A 17303-nucleotide genomic window follows, 5' to 3' on the forward strand; every position below is an offset into this window, starting at 1 on the left:
ATTGAAATAATAACGGGGGTCCTAGACTTGCCTGCACAGAAAAGGCAAGGATGGAATGTTTGATAAGCTTTGAAAGATGACTTCATCTTTCTGAAGGATTCAAAAGCAGGGCACGGAAATGTTGGTGAAGGTGGCACCATTCATTTTTGCCAAATAATCGGCATGAATGGAGGGAAAAATTTCCACCCACTTTCCCAACAGTTGCCAACAGAGAACAGTCAACATAAGGGTTGGTATATGTGTGTGTATAAGACTGAAATAATGTGTTGTTCATGAACCAGGGGGTTCTTCAAGTCGACCCTTTTATATGAATGACAGGAGCTGGCTCCCATTTGAGAGCCAGTCTCTTTACTTCCATTTTTGTCATTTAATCCACATCTTAAAAGCCAAACTGGACCCAATTGAAGAGCCCTTGTCTTATGAAATGGCAACTGGGGGTCTAGACTAGAGTGCATGCAAGCAAGGATGGAATGTTTTCGAGGCTCTCTAGGCTTAAGGATAGAATGTCTATGAAGCTGGGGATGTTGGGGCATTTTCCCCTTATTTTAGGCCATAGATGGCAACTTTTGGAAAAGTGGATGGAACTGACACTCGAAACCCTCGCGCCCCATCAGTTCCACTAACCTTTCCAAAAGTTGCCATTGAAGAAGAGTCGACATAAGGGGAAGATAAATGTGTATGAGACTGAGTAATGATGTGCCATTTATGGATGAGTCTGCTCTCCAAACCGGCTCCTTTGTATAAACAAGGGGAGCTGGCTTTTGTTTGGGAGCCAGTTTCCATTCTCCATTTTTGTTCCTGTTCAATCCATATTCTAAAAAGCCAAACTGGTACTAAAATAAGAACCATTTAGGAGCTAAAAGACCAACTCTTACTACTGATATGAGCCACATGGTCCAGATCTCTTAGGAGCGACAGATTTTCCATCATAATGAGCGAAACTGGGTGTGGAAACACAACAAAGATCAGGGTTTACTGTGTCACTAGGACTGCCAGGTGGAAATAGACCATATTTGAGAGTCATCTGCCTTTGCCTCTCCAGACGTTAGACAGACACTTTTAATCCATGTCTGCCGTGAGATTTTTAAACTTTTTGCCTTAATGGGCTTCTGCTTTCCAGACTTAGCTTGACTTACTGGAACAGCTGTGAACAGCACCATAGTTTGGCGTTTTGATGGCACCGCCTTCTATCTGAAGTCCTTTGCTGTGACGTAGTGTCATCTGCATACAACCTATTTAAACAGTCGAAAAGTAGGAATGCTAAAAATGACAAAATAATCGCAAACGACAACGTTTTCCTGCCTCCAAGAGATGGATATCTGGTCGTCAGTTACACTTAAAGGTTGGAATCATCGATGAAACCATTCTCTGTGTCCTGATTAAAAAGCGACTACAAAGACAATGGATACTGAAAATCCTGCAAGACACCGGACCACATTTCATGATAAACTAGAAAAGCACTCAGAGAGCGCAGACCTCCGCCATTAGCCCTATCTCCCAATAGTAATGAATCCTTTCAAAAATTCCTGGATCCAGACGGTGATTCGGATCAGTCCCAAAATCTAATCAGTTCTTCCTTATGCCATTTTTGACATTCTCCGAAAATTTCATCAAAATCCATCCATAAGTTTTTGAGTTATGTTGCGAACAAACCATCACATGGCCTTCTTGGCGGAGGTAATAAATGTTTATTAGCACTGAAGTCAATGCAACACTAGCTTTTGCTGCTGAAATATTAAAGAGGATTATTGGATATTATCTTCTGGTTTGCAAGATCTCCAAAACTTGGTCCAAAGGGGGTACCTGGACATGCCTGAGGTTCTTGAAAGCTGAAAACTTCAGCTGCCCCCTTTGGACCAAGTTTTGGACAGCCATGGCCTGGAGGAGACCCTGCAGAGCTTTATGGAGGTTTTGTTGTAATGTTGGGTAAATCTCAGCTCCGTGTGTGGACTCTCTGAATTCTGCTCTGAGCTCAGATTTCTGAGCTAATGGCGACATTCTTGTGAGATTTTGAATTCTGCTTATTCCTGAATATTTTGCTCACAGCTCATTAGAAAGCTGCTGTTTGAGATAGACTGGAGCTGTGAGTGGTAATGTCAGCTAAAGAGCATTAGTGTATTAAGAACCCTTCAAGGTTGGACTTTGGTATTAGGATAAAACCACGGCTAAGTCGCTATAATGACGCTGGAGGAAGGTGTTTCTGTATTATGCATTAGGATATCTCCTCACTCAGAGCTGCCAATGTGAAATTCATATTTTATCGACAGACTCGAGGCATTAAAATGATTTTTAAGCCTGCAGAGGAGATTACCTAGCTCCTAATTAAACTCATTTTTCAGAAAGTTTTCTGCTGCACTTGTTAAAGTTTGATCAGCTGATTTTCTGATCAGATGATACCCTCTAATGTCTGAGCTCTGAACTGCACACTGGAGAGAGTTCTGTCCATTTATCAGGAGGATTTTTTCTTTTGTTTATAGAAGAAAATGGAGAAATGGAACAGTCTAGAATAAAGTTTCTCCTTTTTCTTCACTCTTCCTGGATAAATATCTGCAGTGTTGCTTCTTATATGACCTTGTACGTTTTTCAGGAAGTTTGTTTTTTTCTTGTTTTTGTCAAAAATGTAAAGTTTGTACATGATTTATCATTTTTAAAATACCACTGCAATTCCAAAAAAGTTGGGACACTGTGTAAAATGTAAACAAAAACAATGCAATGATTGTCGAATCTCATAAACCCATATTTTATTCTAAATAGAAGATAAACAACATATCAGACGTTAAACTAAGACATTTTAGCATTTCATGAAAATATGAGCTCATTTTGAATTTAGCAGCAGCAAAACATCTACCAATAAAAAACAGCGGAGGAGAGGTAGAGCTGGGTGTCGTCTGCATAGCAGTGAAACTGAATGTTATATTTACGGAATATATAGCCAAGGGGAGGAGATAGAGGATGAAGGGGATAGGACCAAGGACAGAACCCTGGGGGACATCGGAGGAGATGGGAGATGGCTGGGATGTAAATGTTCTTAACTGAATGAATTGAGTACGGCAGGAGAGATAGGATTTGAACCAGTCAAGTGGGGTGCCAGATAAGCCAGTGGATGCCAGTCTATGGAGAAGGACCGAATGGGAGATGGTATCGAAAGCTGCAGTCAGGTCAGGGAGGATAAGAATGGAAAAGAGTCCGGAGTCTGCTGTCATTAAAAGGTCGTTGGTTATTTTTCGTAGAGCTTTTTCTGTGCTGACTGGAACTGTTCATAAAGGTTATTGCTGGGTTGTAATCGTGTCAATGTCAGTGATTAAACAACAGTCTTTCTGTGTCCATCCCAGAGTTCAAAGCCCTGAAGAGTTACTCCAGAAACCGTTTCAGCCGCTCAGTATCCCTGATAAACGGTTACCCCGGTAACAGCAGCCTAGTGGACGAGGCTAACGGGGTTCAGCCGTTTGGGGACGAGTCTGAGGACGAGTTCAGCGGGACGGGAGAAGTTCCCACCAGTGTGGCCCTGCCTCCAAACTCCCTCAAAGTCACACACAGGTAGTAGCAGACTAACTAAGACCTGGTCCAGGTCTGGTCCAGGTCTGAGCTAGTCCTACCATAAGCTTTATTAAAGAGGAAAGTTTTAAGACTATAGCAGACTAACTTAGACCTGGTCTAATGTCTGAGCTAGTCCTAACTATAAGCTTTATTAAAGAGGAAAGTTTAAAGACTATAGCAGACTAGCTCAGACCTGGACCAGGTTCTAACTATAAGTTTTATTAAATAGGAAAGTTTTAAGCCTACTCTTAAAGGTAGAGAAAGAGTCTGCCTCTTGGACCTGACAGGTAGATGATTCAAAATATAACCGATAACTGAAGTGTGACAAATATGCAGCACTGCAACTTGGCGGTGACCCCAGGGTAGACCCAGAACTTGCTGGAGGGATTATATATCCTACCTGGCTTGGGAACGCCTCAGGATCCCCCAGGAGGAGTTGGAAAACATGGAACGTCAGGGTTGACTTGCTTTGCCTGCTGCCTGACTCGAGATAAGTGGAAAAGGAGGAATGGATGCATATTCATCCGGAAGTTATCAGAATAACTCTCATAACCTTCAGCTAAGGCAGACCTTCAGGACCCCTGACCTCTGAAATAATTACACATCTTTTCAGGGACCTTGGGTGATCCTGGTCCTTTTCTATTAAGTCTTAAACTGCACTTAAAATCATCTTAGTTTCACTGTAAAACTTCCTCAAGGATTTTCATGTCATAACGAAGCCTGATCTAATTACTGAGTGTTTTGGGAGTTAAATGTTGTGTAACAGCTGATAAATCATCTCTAAATGAGAATCTGCAGCCCAGATGGAACCCTGATGAGTCTGCTGAATCAACGAGGTGTGAATCAGTGAGACAAATAATCCTTCATTTAAAAACTCACACATTCAGGAGAGAAGCATCATCGTCAGTAGAAAATAAATGTCAGCTTCTGCTGTTGTTCTGCAGTTATTCCATGTGTTGCTCTGTTCCTGCCCACCGTGGGACTGCTTAACGTTAATGCCATTATGTTGTTATTGTTGTTTTACTGCAGATGCTCCATTCTGCCCAACGCCACGGTGAAGTGTGATTCAGGAGTGTATCAGTCTCTGCAGGCCTGGAAGGACCACAAGCTGCACATCGACCACGAGGTTAAACAGCCAGCTAGCAGACAATGTTTCACACTGAAATTTATCCTGATCATCTAAAGAGAGAGCAGGAAGATCCTAGAGAAAATAATAAACTTCAAGAAAACAGTAAATCACCCAGTGGTTTGGTTTACATATCAAAAAAGCAGTTGGACTAAGTCCACATCCATGTAATCCCATCCCTTCACCAAAAAATCCCTTCAAAGTAAGTTGACATTTTAGTCTGCAAATATCTCTGTAGATGGATTAAGAACCTACAGAAAAATAACCTAGAGAAAATAATGAACATAAACAAAACAGTAAATTAGTCAGGGGCTACATATCCATATCCAAAACGGAGTCAGACTAATCCACATCCATGTAATCCCATCCCTTCGCCAAAAAAAACCCTCAAAGGAAGATGATATTTTCATCTGCAAATAGCTTTGTAGAGGGTTAAAGAACCTAGAGAAAAATTAACCTAGAGAAAATATAAACTGAAAAGAACTGTAAAACACTTAATGGTCCACATCCATGTAATCCCATCCCGTCGACAAAAAACAAAAAACCCTCAAAGGAAGTTGACATTTTCGCCCATAAATGGCTTTGTAGAGGGTTAAAGAACCTAGAGAAAATAACCTAGAGAAAATAATAAACATAAACAAAAAGTGAAACACTCATTGGTTTAGTTTACATATCCAAAAAGGAGTTGGACCAAGCCAACAACCATTTAATCCCATCCCTTCGCCAAAAAAATCCCCTCAAAAGAAGTTGACATTTTGCTCTGCAAATAGCTTTGTAGAGGGATAACTTTCAATTTGACATTGCATAAAAATACGATGTCTTTGATAGCAATTTAATTCATGCAGTATCTAGAGAACAACTCATTTGGTGACTTTTTCTTAAAAACAACAGTGATTGGAATTTTAGAGGATTGTCGCAGACTGTCCCGGACGAGCCCCCATTTGTGACAAACTGTCTTAAAGTAGATAAAGAGTCAAACATGAAGCAAGTTTCAAAGGCAGTTAATTTATTACTTTTTGAGTTAAAATAGTCACAATTACAGAAGTCTGCTAGATCAGTGGTTCTCAACTGGTGGGTCGGGACCCATAAGTGGGTCGCAGAACAGTTTTCAGTTGGTTGCGACTTGGTGTCTAAAAACAAAATGGTGGCAAAAGTCCTTAAGTCTTTTTGTGACATGCATCGATACCTTTTATTTTACGCTGTTTTACTGTGAAATAGGGTGAAGTTTAATGTTTGATCAATATTTCAACTAATTATTTCCTCTTCTTGTAATAAATGGCTACTTTTCCTATGATAATGAGGTCATCTCACAAAGTCTCTGGAAAACTGGCAAAAATAGACACAATGATGGGGAAAGAGGGTATGGAATTTGTCAGTTTCTTTATTTATATCTGGTATTTTAGTCAAATCAGGCTCTAAATTACAACATATTCTAAGTAAACATGCGTTGTTTAAAATTTTTAAGAAACTTGGGTTGCGACCTGTCATAACAGACTGGTGGGTCCGAGTTCCCGTCTTCTGATGATAAATTTTCTTCTTCGAGGGAATGCATTTATCCCTACTTCAGCTCGGACTGAAAGTTTAAGGTTAACTGTGGCGTACTAAAATTGACCTTAACTAGACTCTTTGAAATGATAATAAACCCTGTACTTCCAACTTCAAACTATTCATACCATCCCCCCTAAAGAAAACAGAAATTTACCAACAGAGTTTGTGTTCCAATAACCTATAAAAAAAATCATAAATCTAGCATTTTGCAGTTAATAAAGGACAAATTCACCCATTTATATGCAAAATATAGGGTTAAAATATAAACAAATTTTTAGATATTTGATATTTTTCATCAGGACTGACACAAATTAAAGATTTAACTTTTTAAAAAGAGGGGGGAAATGTTCTCTTTTTGTCCGCCTTAGTGATGTAGTGAACGCCATAAAACAGGAAGTATTTCCTAAGGGTTTAACATTCTTGTACAGTCTTCAAATTTCACACACATGACCCTTGTCGTTAAGTCTTACATACCGTATGAGTTTGATGACTGGGCATGGCTTGATGGCTAAGTGGCGCCCCCTACATTATTTGAAAAATTAAGCCCCTGCAACAGGCTAAACCTTGGATTTTGACACTTTGGCTTATGTATCATTTCAGGCCCTAAGAAAAAGCCTCATGTACCTGTGTTGTAAAACCAACAGGAAGTCCACTATTTCTGTTTTTTCCTAACAAATCTTGTATTTTTGGACAGTCACAGATGTAATATTTGAATGAACTCCTCCTAGGGCTCTCATCAAAACAACTTCATTTGAGTGTAGTTAAATAGCATAGGTTAAAAAAATTGTTCAGGACTTTTTTGTGTCTCAGAGGGCCAGGCCATAATAACAGGCTAAAGTTGATCTACTTTTTTCAGTGTGCTAACAGTGACAATTCAGGACTGACGTTAATTCAAAGATTTAACCTCCAAAAGGAGAGGAAATGTTCCTGCATAATTTTTTCTGAATGTTTTTGGAAGAGGACATTTTTCGACATTTAATTTTCCTCTTTTTTTATAACTAACATGCAGCCTGAAAAACTGTTTGAACTCTCACTGACCTTTTTCTCTATGTCAGATCGAGACGCTGCAGACGAAGATAAAGAACCTGAGGGAGGTCAGAGGTCACCTGAAGAAGGCTCGCCCCCTGGAGTGTGACTGTAATAAATACCTGTGAGTACAGCAGCTCGCCGTGATGCCTTGAAAACCTGAAGGAGTCTGCCTATGTGTTATTACAGCTGTTTTTTTTTTTTTCCAGGTATAAATCCAAACTGAAGAACAAGCTGCGGTACAGAGGAGGAAGCATTCACCCCTTCAGGTGAGATGGATTGGTCCCATGATCCAGGGAAGTAGTTTTGTGGTTTTGCTGTTCTTTAGAAGCTTCAGCTAATCATCATGTTTCCCCGGCTTTCTCTACTGCCAGTGGCCTTTTAAAATCATTTAGCTGTGTTTATCTAGAGAGCAAGATTTCCATTTTAGCCTGAATAAGAGGATAGTCTGAAAAAGCCACTGCCGTGTAAACACCCTTTATTGACCTTAAAACCATAGAGAACCATAACATAGCTTAACCCTCTGGCAGAGAGCCTTATCTTACAAAATAACTCAAATATGTTTTGCATAATAGTAAAACATAAAACATAAAGCTTTGTAATATGTTGACCTAATTCCTTTAACAGATAATTACTGTACCTGTTGATTTGTTCATTTTTGTTCAATGCATTTTTGAAAACAGTCTCAAAGATTCTGCTTTTACTGTAATCAAAAAGTTACCGCAAACATGTTTCAAATTTGCCCTTTTTTACACTGTGGCAATGCAGTGAGGTTTCTTCAGGGCTTAACGTGCTTGTACAGTCACCAAATTTCCAACACATGACCCTTGTCATTAGTTTTTACATAAAATATGAGTCTGATGGGTGGGCATGGCTGTATGGCTAACTGGCATGCCCAAGAATATTTTAAAGATTTAGCCCCTGCAGCAGGTTGAACCCAGGATTTTTAGATTTCTTTGGAGTTGTATCACTTCAGGCCCTATGAAAAAGCCTCTTAGACCCATGATGTAAAACCAACAGGAAGTCCACCATTTTTATTTTATGTCTAGTTAGTCCTGTATTTTTGGGTGATATTTGAACGAACTCCTACATACAAACAGCTTTAGCTTAGGCATACAGTAAGATGACATGTCATAGGCCAAAAGCTATACAGGGGCCATATTTTCTCTGTTCTCTTTTCAACACATGAAACTCTGGTTTTTGACAGACATGCCTGATTCACTTCAGTACTTCCATCCTTAGCACCTGCAGGTTTAACTGTGACATGCCTTGTGGCTATGGTGTACATGTCAATACTCGCCATTATACAGGAAGTTACCAGAACTCCAATAGGTAATATTTGGTTTCCTTCAAATCTCATATATGAGGTTAATGGTCTGGCCCTCAACACATCTGAATGTCATTTGGAGATTTGCGCCACCTACTGGAAGGCACCAGCATAACTCCTACACAAGTCATATCTTCATGAATATCTTCTTGGCCTGATCACTGCCACCTAGTGGTGACGGCCAGTAGTACCTCATATACAAAGTGTTAATTTTTATTTAATAACAGTCCTGGGAGTATCTACATGGTCTCTCTGCTCTACAGATACACACCTCGACCAGCACTGGGATGTGAGGGCCCACTCAGTCCTGCAGCTTTAGTTGACCTTTTCTGAATCATATGTGTGTTTGTCCATTTGAGCAGGAAAGGCGGAGCTCGGGACAAGAAGGCGTGGCTTCTGAAGGAGCAGAAGAGAAGGAAGAAAATGAGGAAGATGATAAAAAGGATCAGAAACAACGACACATGCTCGATGCCTGGACTCACCTGCTTCACTCACGATAACCAGCACTGGCACACCCCGCCCTACTGGACACGTGCGACACGACATGACCAAACATACTAATATCTGTGAGGCATTTAAATTAATATTTTAACATGGGTGTAATTTTCTGTGTTTTCCTGTATGTTTGTGTTGCAGTTGGTCCATTCTGTGCCTGTACCAGTGCCAACAACAACACTTACTGGTGTCTGAGGACGATTAACGAGACCCACAACTTCCTGTTCTGTGAGTTCGCCACCGGCTTCCTGGAGTACTTCGACCTCAACACAGACCCGTACCAGGTAAGCACAGTTTCGAATGAAGCTGCAGGGATGTTTGGATTTTAGACTTTTTGGTTAACAGACAGAGCTGCATGAAGTTTTTTAGGCGTTTAGTAAGAAGATAGGAAATGTTAAAGGATTATAACAATAATTTTATTACTGTGTCAGATAATAGACTCACTAAGAGGATTTATCTTTGGAATTAAATGCTTAATTCTCCACAGGCTGAAAAGCTTCATGCTGTCTCTGAAGAAGCTGAATTATAGTACATATATATTGAAGAGTTTCTTTCTTTCATTGTGAACGATGCCTTCAGGGTGCCCATATGGTTGTTTTAATGTAGCTACTGCCATCTTGTGGAAACTTAGTTACTGCAAAATTATTCTTGTTGAGATGCAAACACTGATGCACCTGGCTTGTGATGCATGCTTGTTTAGTTTTTCACCTTTTTACTCTGTAAAGCTCATTGTTTTTAACTTGCTTTTTTCGACATCAGTGATTTACTGCTAATCTAAAGTTTATTATATCTGCATTGAAATCAAACCTCTAACTCTTTTTTCTCTCTTTTTGTGCTCACAGTTGATAAACGCCGTCAGCTCTTTGGATCGGACCGTCCTAAACCAGCTTCACGTTCAGCTGATGGAGCTTCGAGGCTGCAGGGGACACAAACAGTGTAATCCTCGCACACGCTCACTGGAGCACGGTATGACAACGATAACACAAATCAGAAATCCACATTGGAGTTTGAATATTCCTCTGTGCTGTCTTAGATAAAATACTTGTGTGGTGATTAAAAGGGAGCAGTATCAAACATAAAAGTACATCTTTTAACACCAATTATGAACTAAAAAATGTCCCGTCCAAGATGATTAAAAAAAGAAAATTCTGAAGTTTAGTACTCTGTTTTGGAGCATTTTCAAGGTCAAGGAAAATTACTTTTCATTTAATGTAAAAGTGCTCACTTCACCATTGTAATTGGATTTTTTCTTCAGACTGACCCCTTTTTAGTGGTCTTTTACTTAATGTGAGCAGCTCTCATTATGACTCAGTGTTCATCCCTTTAATTAATCCTCAGTGAGCTGTCTCTTCATTATTACAGATCCTATTGATAATTATGACAGCTTCAATAATCCAGTTAATTTAAATTATGATAGCTGCTGAAACACCAACACCGGAGCCTAAAAAGGTTCACTAACTCTTCACCCCTAACACTCAGATCATTGTAAACAAGTACTTTTCTTTTTATCATGTATCATGCATGGAAAACGCTTGCATCAATTGTAGATGCAAAGCAATAAAATTAAAAGATTTTAAAGCTAAAATGTCCATCCATTATATACGGCACTTGTCCTGTTCAGGGTTCCGTGGACTGAAGCCACTCCCCCCTGTCGTAGAGCGAAAGTCTGCAATAAGCTATGCACTTCTGTTATCTACGTAGCTTATGCAGCCAATGGAGCTACATCAGCTATGCTTGCTGCGTCAGCCACGTAGCTACATAAGCTATGCAACTCTGTTATCTATATAGCTTAAGCAGCTAATGGAGCCTTGTAAGCTATACTTTCTATGTTGAAATAATTTTCAGAGCTTTTTCCCAGTACGCAAACTGTTTACTAGGTTTCATTAAATGTTTTGTGATTAGGTTTTGCGGATCAGATTTGTGACACTATGTATATAAGCTATGCACCTCTGTTATCTACGTAGCTTACACAGTTAACAGAGCTACATCAGCTATGCTCGCTGGGTGAGCCATGCTTGCTGCTTCAGCCACATTGCTACATAAGATATGTAGCTCTGTTATCTACTTAGTTTATTCAGCTAATGGAGCTATGTCAGCTATGCTTGCTGCATCAGCTGCGTAGCTACATAAGCTATGTACCTCTGTTATCTTTGTAGCTTATGCAGTTAACAAAGCTACGTAAGCTACACTTGCTGCGTTGAAATAATTTCCTGAGCTTTTTCCTAGTGAGCAGACTGTTTAATTGTCTCATTAAAGGTTTTGTGATCAGATTTGTGACTTTCAACTTTTGGTATCCTAAATGTCCACACCAAAGGCGTTTTTTTTTTTTTCATGCAAATAATTTGCACTAAATCATTTGTTTGTTTTGTCTTCAGCCAGACCCCTCTCAAGCTATCTGCTTTTGGCTATTAGTGTTATCAAATTCTATTCATACACCGTCACATGCTGCTGACACACAGAGCAATCGGAGCACCTCTGAGTTGGGTGTCCTGCTCATGGACACACAAACATAAGGCTGCAGGATCGGGGGTTTTAAATGAACCCTAGCCATCATGTATCAGTGAATCCTTTAATCCCAATTTTCAGCCTGTAGGGGGCAGTGTTAGGAGCATCTTTAACACCTGAGTGTCCTCTGTTGGTAATATCAAAATGAAATGATGAAAAGAAGATGTCAGACATGTTTGAAAATAATTTGCAGCTAAACTAACTGTGGAGCTCTGAAATGTCCCTGGATGTTTTGGTGGTCCCCATTTGAAGAATGGGAACCATGAAAAGGTTTCTAGTTCGATAAGTAGACAAGAATATTTCAGACCAAGTCTTTGTTGCTTTTATGAATCTTTGAAGGTTAGTGACAGATTATTTTGTTTTGTTTTATTTTGTCTTTCATCAGGAGGTCGGGATCAGAGCAGCTTTGATGACTACAGGTAAACACACATTAACACACACATTTACACATAGAGACTTTGACTAAGTCCTGCTTCCAGCTTTGACCCTAGAGTGCCCCCTTGCTTCTTGAAACAGAGCTACAAGGGGTAATAGTGAAGTCTTCCGCTACACCAGCTGGAGAAAGGAAATACATTTCCTAAAACGTTTATGCTAGGCTATATGGACAAAAGTATTCGGGCATTTATGTTATTCTATAACAAGCAATTAAAAAAAGAGATCAGAATGTGCATTGACACAACATTAAAGAATATAAGATTTCCATCAGTTTGGAGTGTGCCTCTTGAAAATCAGTGTGTAGGTCTGTGTAGCCCTAGACCTTTACCCTACCCTCCATTCAACAAGAACCAGGACGTCCTACCACTAGACGTGAATGTGCTAACTGTAGGGACCGGGCAAAGTGGTCATGGGGTCTATTGGGTCTGAGCAATCGTGTTTCCTGCCATGCTTTGTACGCTGCATGATTTCCTGATGGAGCTGAAGGCTGCTGGTGATGGAGCTGAGAGAGAGTGTGTGTCTTTGTGTGTAACTCCATGTGTGTTTGTTGCATCAGGCTGTTTGAAAGGAGGAGGTGGCCGAGAGTCAAGAAACCTTCATCGTCTCGAACCCTGTGAGTCTTCCTCTTCGTAGACCGTATGGCTTGCTTTCTGCTTAACTGCTGCACCTGAATGTCTGTCTGTTTATCTGTCTGTCTACAGTCTAAACTTACTACCTTCAACTTGACCTCTTTTTTATGTGAAGGAAAAAAGTAAAATTGGTACTTACAACTTCAGAAAAAATTGGTAACTGTTTGGTAAATATTGAAAATTGTACCTTGCATGCAAACTCTCAAAGTGGTCTATTGCTTCCATGGACCTGTAAACTGCAGTTTCCAACCTTCCAAAGTCAGACTCTGTGTGTCATCAGGCAGGTCCATCTTGCTTAGCTCAAATCTGAAACAACTGTACCAGGTCTTAAACAGTCTGGACCAATCAGCATCCTTTGAGGAGAACGTGGGGGTATCTATGGGTGGGTTTAGTTGTACTAGAAGCCAGTATATACAATGGTTGCCACCAGTGTAGCATTTAGCATGGATTTAGCTTAAGTATAACGACAGTTTTATCAGAACTGGGCCATATTTCTGGTAAAAGAGCACAGAGCCACAATGAAAGCCTCTCTCGGCAGAGAAGATGTTTTTGCACCTTCTGACCGGCCTTGGCATGAGTTTTATCCACCAACAAGCTCCACAGTTTTAAAACTGTTAACAGCACCGGTAACTTTCAGAGTTGTACATGTCTACTTCATATTGTCTGGTCACTTTGATTGGCCCGTAATAAATGTGACAGATCATCTTCAGAGAAAGTCTTGCCCTTCCCAAACGCTTTTACATTGGGGGTAGTCCCAGATGAATGTGAAATACAGTACTTTGCACAACGTTAAGGCATATTTGGGCCAAAATTTGAGGCTGAAGTAATGTGTAGATGTGGCAAGTAAGTCCACCTGAGGGAACCATCTGGGAGCAAGGAGGATCAACACAACTCTGGCTGTGCTCTGGATGTCCTTGCATATTATCAGGGGTATGGGAATATAACCTGTTGAAACAATAACAACCTTTAGGACAGAGTATAGAGTGGATGTGAGGAGTAAGCATGGCCTAGGGTGCTGTCTGGGCAGGTATTAGGGTTGCCACAAGCCCCTGGTCGTGGATGTACCAAGGGCCCAAAAACAACCAGTGGTGACCGAGCATATTACCAGGGATGAAAATGCCCAGACTAAAGAGATGCCGTTGAGCTTGACCTTGGCTGCAGTGCAACATGTGTGTCAACATGTATCCAGCTTGATTCTGGCTTGACACGATCCATCTTGCAAAGCTCCAACAGGCTTGACCAATGCCGTCAGTGTAGCATTTAGCTTGGATACAGCAATAGTATAGCAGCAATTCTATCAGAGCTGGACTGCATTTCTTTGTTAAGGTGGTAGACATATGCAGCTCCGAAAGCTACCTGAGCTAAACTAGCAAGATCTTTCAAACGGTGGAGCTTGTTGGTGGATAAAACGTAGGCCAAGGCTGGTCGGGAGAAGTGCCAAAACATTTTGTCTGCCATGAAAAGCTTTCAGTGTGGCTTTCTGCTCTTTTTTGCTAAAGAAATATGGTCCGGTTCTGATAAAACTGCCACTATAGCTACATCCAAGCTCACCACTACATCTGCAGTAGCCATTGCTATCAGCTTCCAGTACAACTAAGCTCCTCTTGTAGCTATCGCCTTACTCTCCATAATTGACACTGATTGGTCAAGTCCATTTCAGACTGGAGCTTTGTAAGATGGATTTTCCTGATGACAGACATCTGGACAGTCCTTTTGCTTTGCTAGGTTAGAACTTTCTGCTCATAGCTCATAAAGGTCATACAGTTCAGCTAAATCAATGAAAAAGAGGTTTATTACTGTTTTTTTGGTATTAAAATCCAGTGTTGCTTGTACTGCACCTTGTCGAGAATCCTTTTTGGCTGATGTCACCAAGTTTTGCCGGTTCTATTGTCTGCATGTCTTTGTTTTGTTGTCCCTCTGCTTAAACTAACATACTTCGTGTTTACATGGACTTAACTATCCTAGTTATCCCAGTCTTATCCTGGGATAAGAGAATATCCTGGTTCCTAAAACTAAGATGTGTAGTATACCTGCCCAAACACAAAACAGAGAACTCCTAAACCCAGATAAAACTGGATTAGTGAAATCCACATGCACTCATTGAACCTCACAAGCAGACAAAGAGGTCCACTGTCGTCTGAATCTAACTGGGCTATCTCTGTTCTTTTAAGTAGAGGTCCTATATGGGACGGCTGGAAGGGCTGAGCCTCCTGACTGGTGGGAGCAGGCTCCTGACCCCACCTACAGCAGCCTGAAGGAGCATGGCGTGGTTGTCGAAGCGATGCCAGCAGCACCGATTGACAAACACGCCCCTCAACCTCACCATCCTGCCATTTGCGTGACATCGTTTGGCCCTCTTACCCTGTCGCTCAGGGAGACGCTGGGACGAAGACACCTGAACCTCATCATCAGCTCCCGCCTCCAGCTCTGGGTGGGGGACGACCACAGGAGGAGGAAGAGGAGGATCAGTGATGAAAGAAGAGGAGCAGGAGAAAGAGTGTCATCAGAATACTTCAGTGAAGCATCAGTCATAGGGATAAGGCCTTTTTCTGTCCTGAGTTTTGACTTCCAGGTGGAGCTTCCTGCCACTAACCACACCTGAGCAATTGATCGAACCAATCCGACTTCTTATCAGATCTTTTTAAGTCCAGATTTGATTCCTTAAAGGCTGGCTACACACTAGACTATCCTCAAACCAAGTTAAAAACCATGAGAGACCGTAGACAATTCCAACTAATGGAGTTTGCAAAAAAAAATTTCACAATTGTTTTTAGTATTAAACGTAAAAACAGTCCCTTATTTTTTTGTGTCAAACCTTAAAAAACATTTTAAGAAACCAAAATACTTTTCCAAAAGTTGCCAGCTATGGCCTACTATTTGGCAGAAATGGAAGGAAAGTCCCCTGAACAACATCCCCAGCTTTATGAACATTCCGTATTCTGCCTTTGATGATGATGTCACCCTTTGAAGTCCTTAACAGGCTTTAGAAAAACAATGTGATCCTTTAAGGCTTATTAAACATTCCATCTTGCCTTTGAAGATGTCATACTTTTGAGCCTATAAAACATTCCATCTTAGCCTCCCTTAGTTGGGACAAGCCTTAAATCAGGCCAAAACACCCCAATTAAAATTATGTTATCTTATTTATAGAGCCCTTTTCGGTGGCACAGCAGCACAGGGGTTAGCGCTGTTGCCTCACAGCACAAAGGTCGCTGGTTCACTTCCCGGTCAGGGCCTTTCTGTGCAGAGTTTGCATGTTCTCCCCGTGCACGTGTGGGTTCTCTCCGTGCACGTGTGGCTTCCTCCCACCACCAAAAACATGCTCAGTAGGTTAATTGGTGACCCTAAATTGCCCGTAGGTGTAAGTGTGAGCGTGCCTGGTTGTCTGTCTCTATATGTCAGCCCTGCGAGTGACAGAGCGTACCCCGCCTCTCGCCCGATGACAGCTGGGATAGGCTCCAGCCCCCCTGCGACCCGGAATGGAATAAGCGGTGTAGAAAATGGATGGATGTATGGATGGATGGGTTTACAAATTGTTGAGCCCCAGCAGAAGCAAACAGACAAGCAAAGCAAAATAACCAGACCAAAAATGAAACTTGGGCTGCAAGCAGCACTGAGCGTGCCTTCACACCATTACACCTTTCAGAGTTTGGTGCATGATGGACTTTTGTCACAGATGCTAAATCTGATGCTTCAGGACTTTTGGCATGGCCAACATGAGATAAGAGTAAAAAGTACAACTGACTAAAGCATGTCATTAAGATGTTGATCTTAACAATAGGTTACCTTTTGATATAAACTGCATTCATCTAATGTACCAACAATGTTCCATCAAGTTACACTGATTTTATATCAACATAAAAATATGTCGACTGACGCTGGACGTTGTGTACCAAAATTCAAAATCCTAAGTCAAACCTGTTGTGGGTTTAATCCTTTTAAGTTTTGGTAGGGAGCGTCACTGAGCCATTAAGCTGCACTCATCCAAAGAATTGAGATCAATAATGTCGTTTTCCTCTAAGAATTTTCTTAATCAAGTTTCATGGCTCTATTACCATTTTTACCCCCTGACAAAACTACTTCCTGTTTCATGGCAAATAAAATCACCATGGCCGCAGCATTGAACGAAAGCTCATGACAAATTTGAGGGCTTGCCATGGCTGTGCCCTTTGAGTTTTGTACAAGATTTTGATAACTTTTCATCTCCTGTAGCAGCCTGCCAAAATTCAGCTTGCTTGGACAAATGCCCTCGGATGAGTTCACCCTCAATCCTCAAAAAAAACAAAAAAAAAAACACCAAATCTTACACTTTGACTAAAAATGGTGGACTTCCTGTAGGGAATTCACTACGATGATAACAGACTTTTTTGTGTGTCTCGTGAAGTTGAATATGTTTGCACAATTTCACATTCATACATTAAACAATCTTGAGGGGCTAAATTTCAAGGCCAGTGTAGGGGGCGCTAATGAGTCAAATCTGTATACTCGCACAAAACAAAATAGAGAATAATCCTAACAATCTCTATAGGCTCCTCACACATCAGTGCTCAGGCTCTAAAACCCCCCAAAAATATCATATTTGACCCAAACATCACCGGATTGTTGTAGAGTTGAAGGGTCAAATGACAAATGGGGTCCAAAAGCGGTCTTATAATCGTCTCTTGTGCAGCCAGCC

The 17303-nt window shown here is 40.9% G+C and overlaps 1 protein-coding gene across 5 annotated transcripts in view; it reads left to right on the forward strand.

Moving 5' to 3' along the window:
• sulf2b (sulfatase 2b) overlaps nt 1–15921 on the forward strand; it is a 213639-nt gene extending 197718 nt beyond the window's left edge. For 3 of the 5 annotated variants that reach the window (XM_041799371.1, XM_041799374.1, XM_041799373.1), the window contains 10 exons: nt 3333–3537; nt 4567–4663; nt 7267–7361; nt 7447–7506; nt 8927–9096; nt 9201–9343; nt 9902–10025; nt 11950–11983; nt 12556–12612; nt 14803–15921. In XM_041799371.1, coding sequence (XP_041655305.1) covers nt 3333–3537; nt 4567–4663; nt 7267–7361; nt 7447–7506; nt 8927–9096; nt 9201–9343; nt 9902–10025; nt 11950–11983; nt 12556–12612; nt 14803–14833 — 1016 coding nt within the window. In that variant the 3' untranslated portion in view covers nt 14834–15921. Of the gene's footprint in view, nt 1–3332; nt 3538–4566; nt 4664–7266; nt 7362–7446; nt 7507–8926; nt 9097–9200; nt 9344–9901; nt 10026–11949; nt 11984–12555; nt 12613–14799 lie in introns of all 5 variants that reach the window. The other 2 variants (XM_041799375.1, XM_041799376.1) reach the window with 2 other exon arrangements.
• The last annotated feature ends 1382 nt before the right edge of the window (nt 15922–17303 follow it).

The sequence above is a fragment of the Cheilinus undulatus genome, linkage group 11, assembly GCF_018320785.1.
Source record: "Cheilinus undulatus linkage group 11, ASM1832078v1, whole genome shotgun sequence".
NCBI lineage: Eukaryota > Metazoa > Chordata > Actinopteri > Labriformes > Labridae > Cheilinus > Cheilinus undulatus.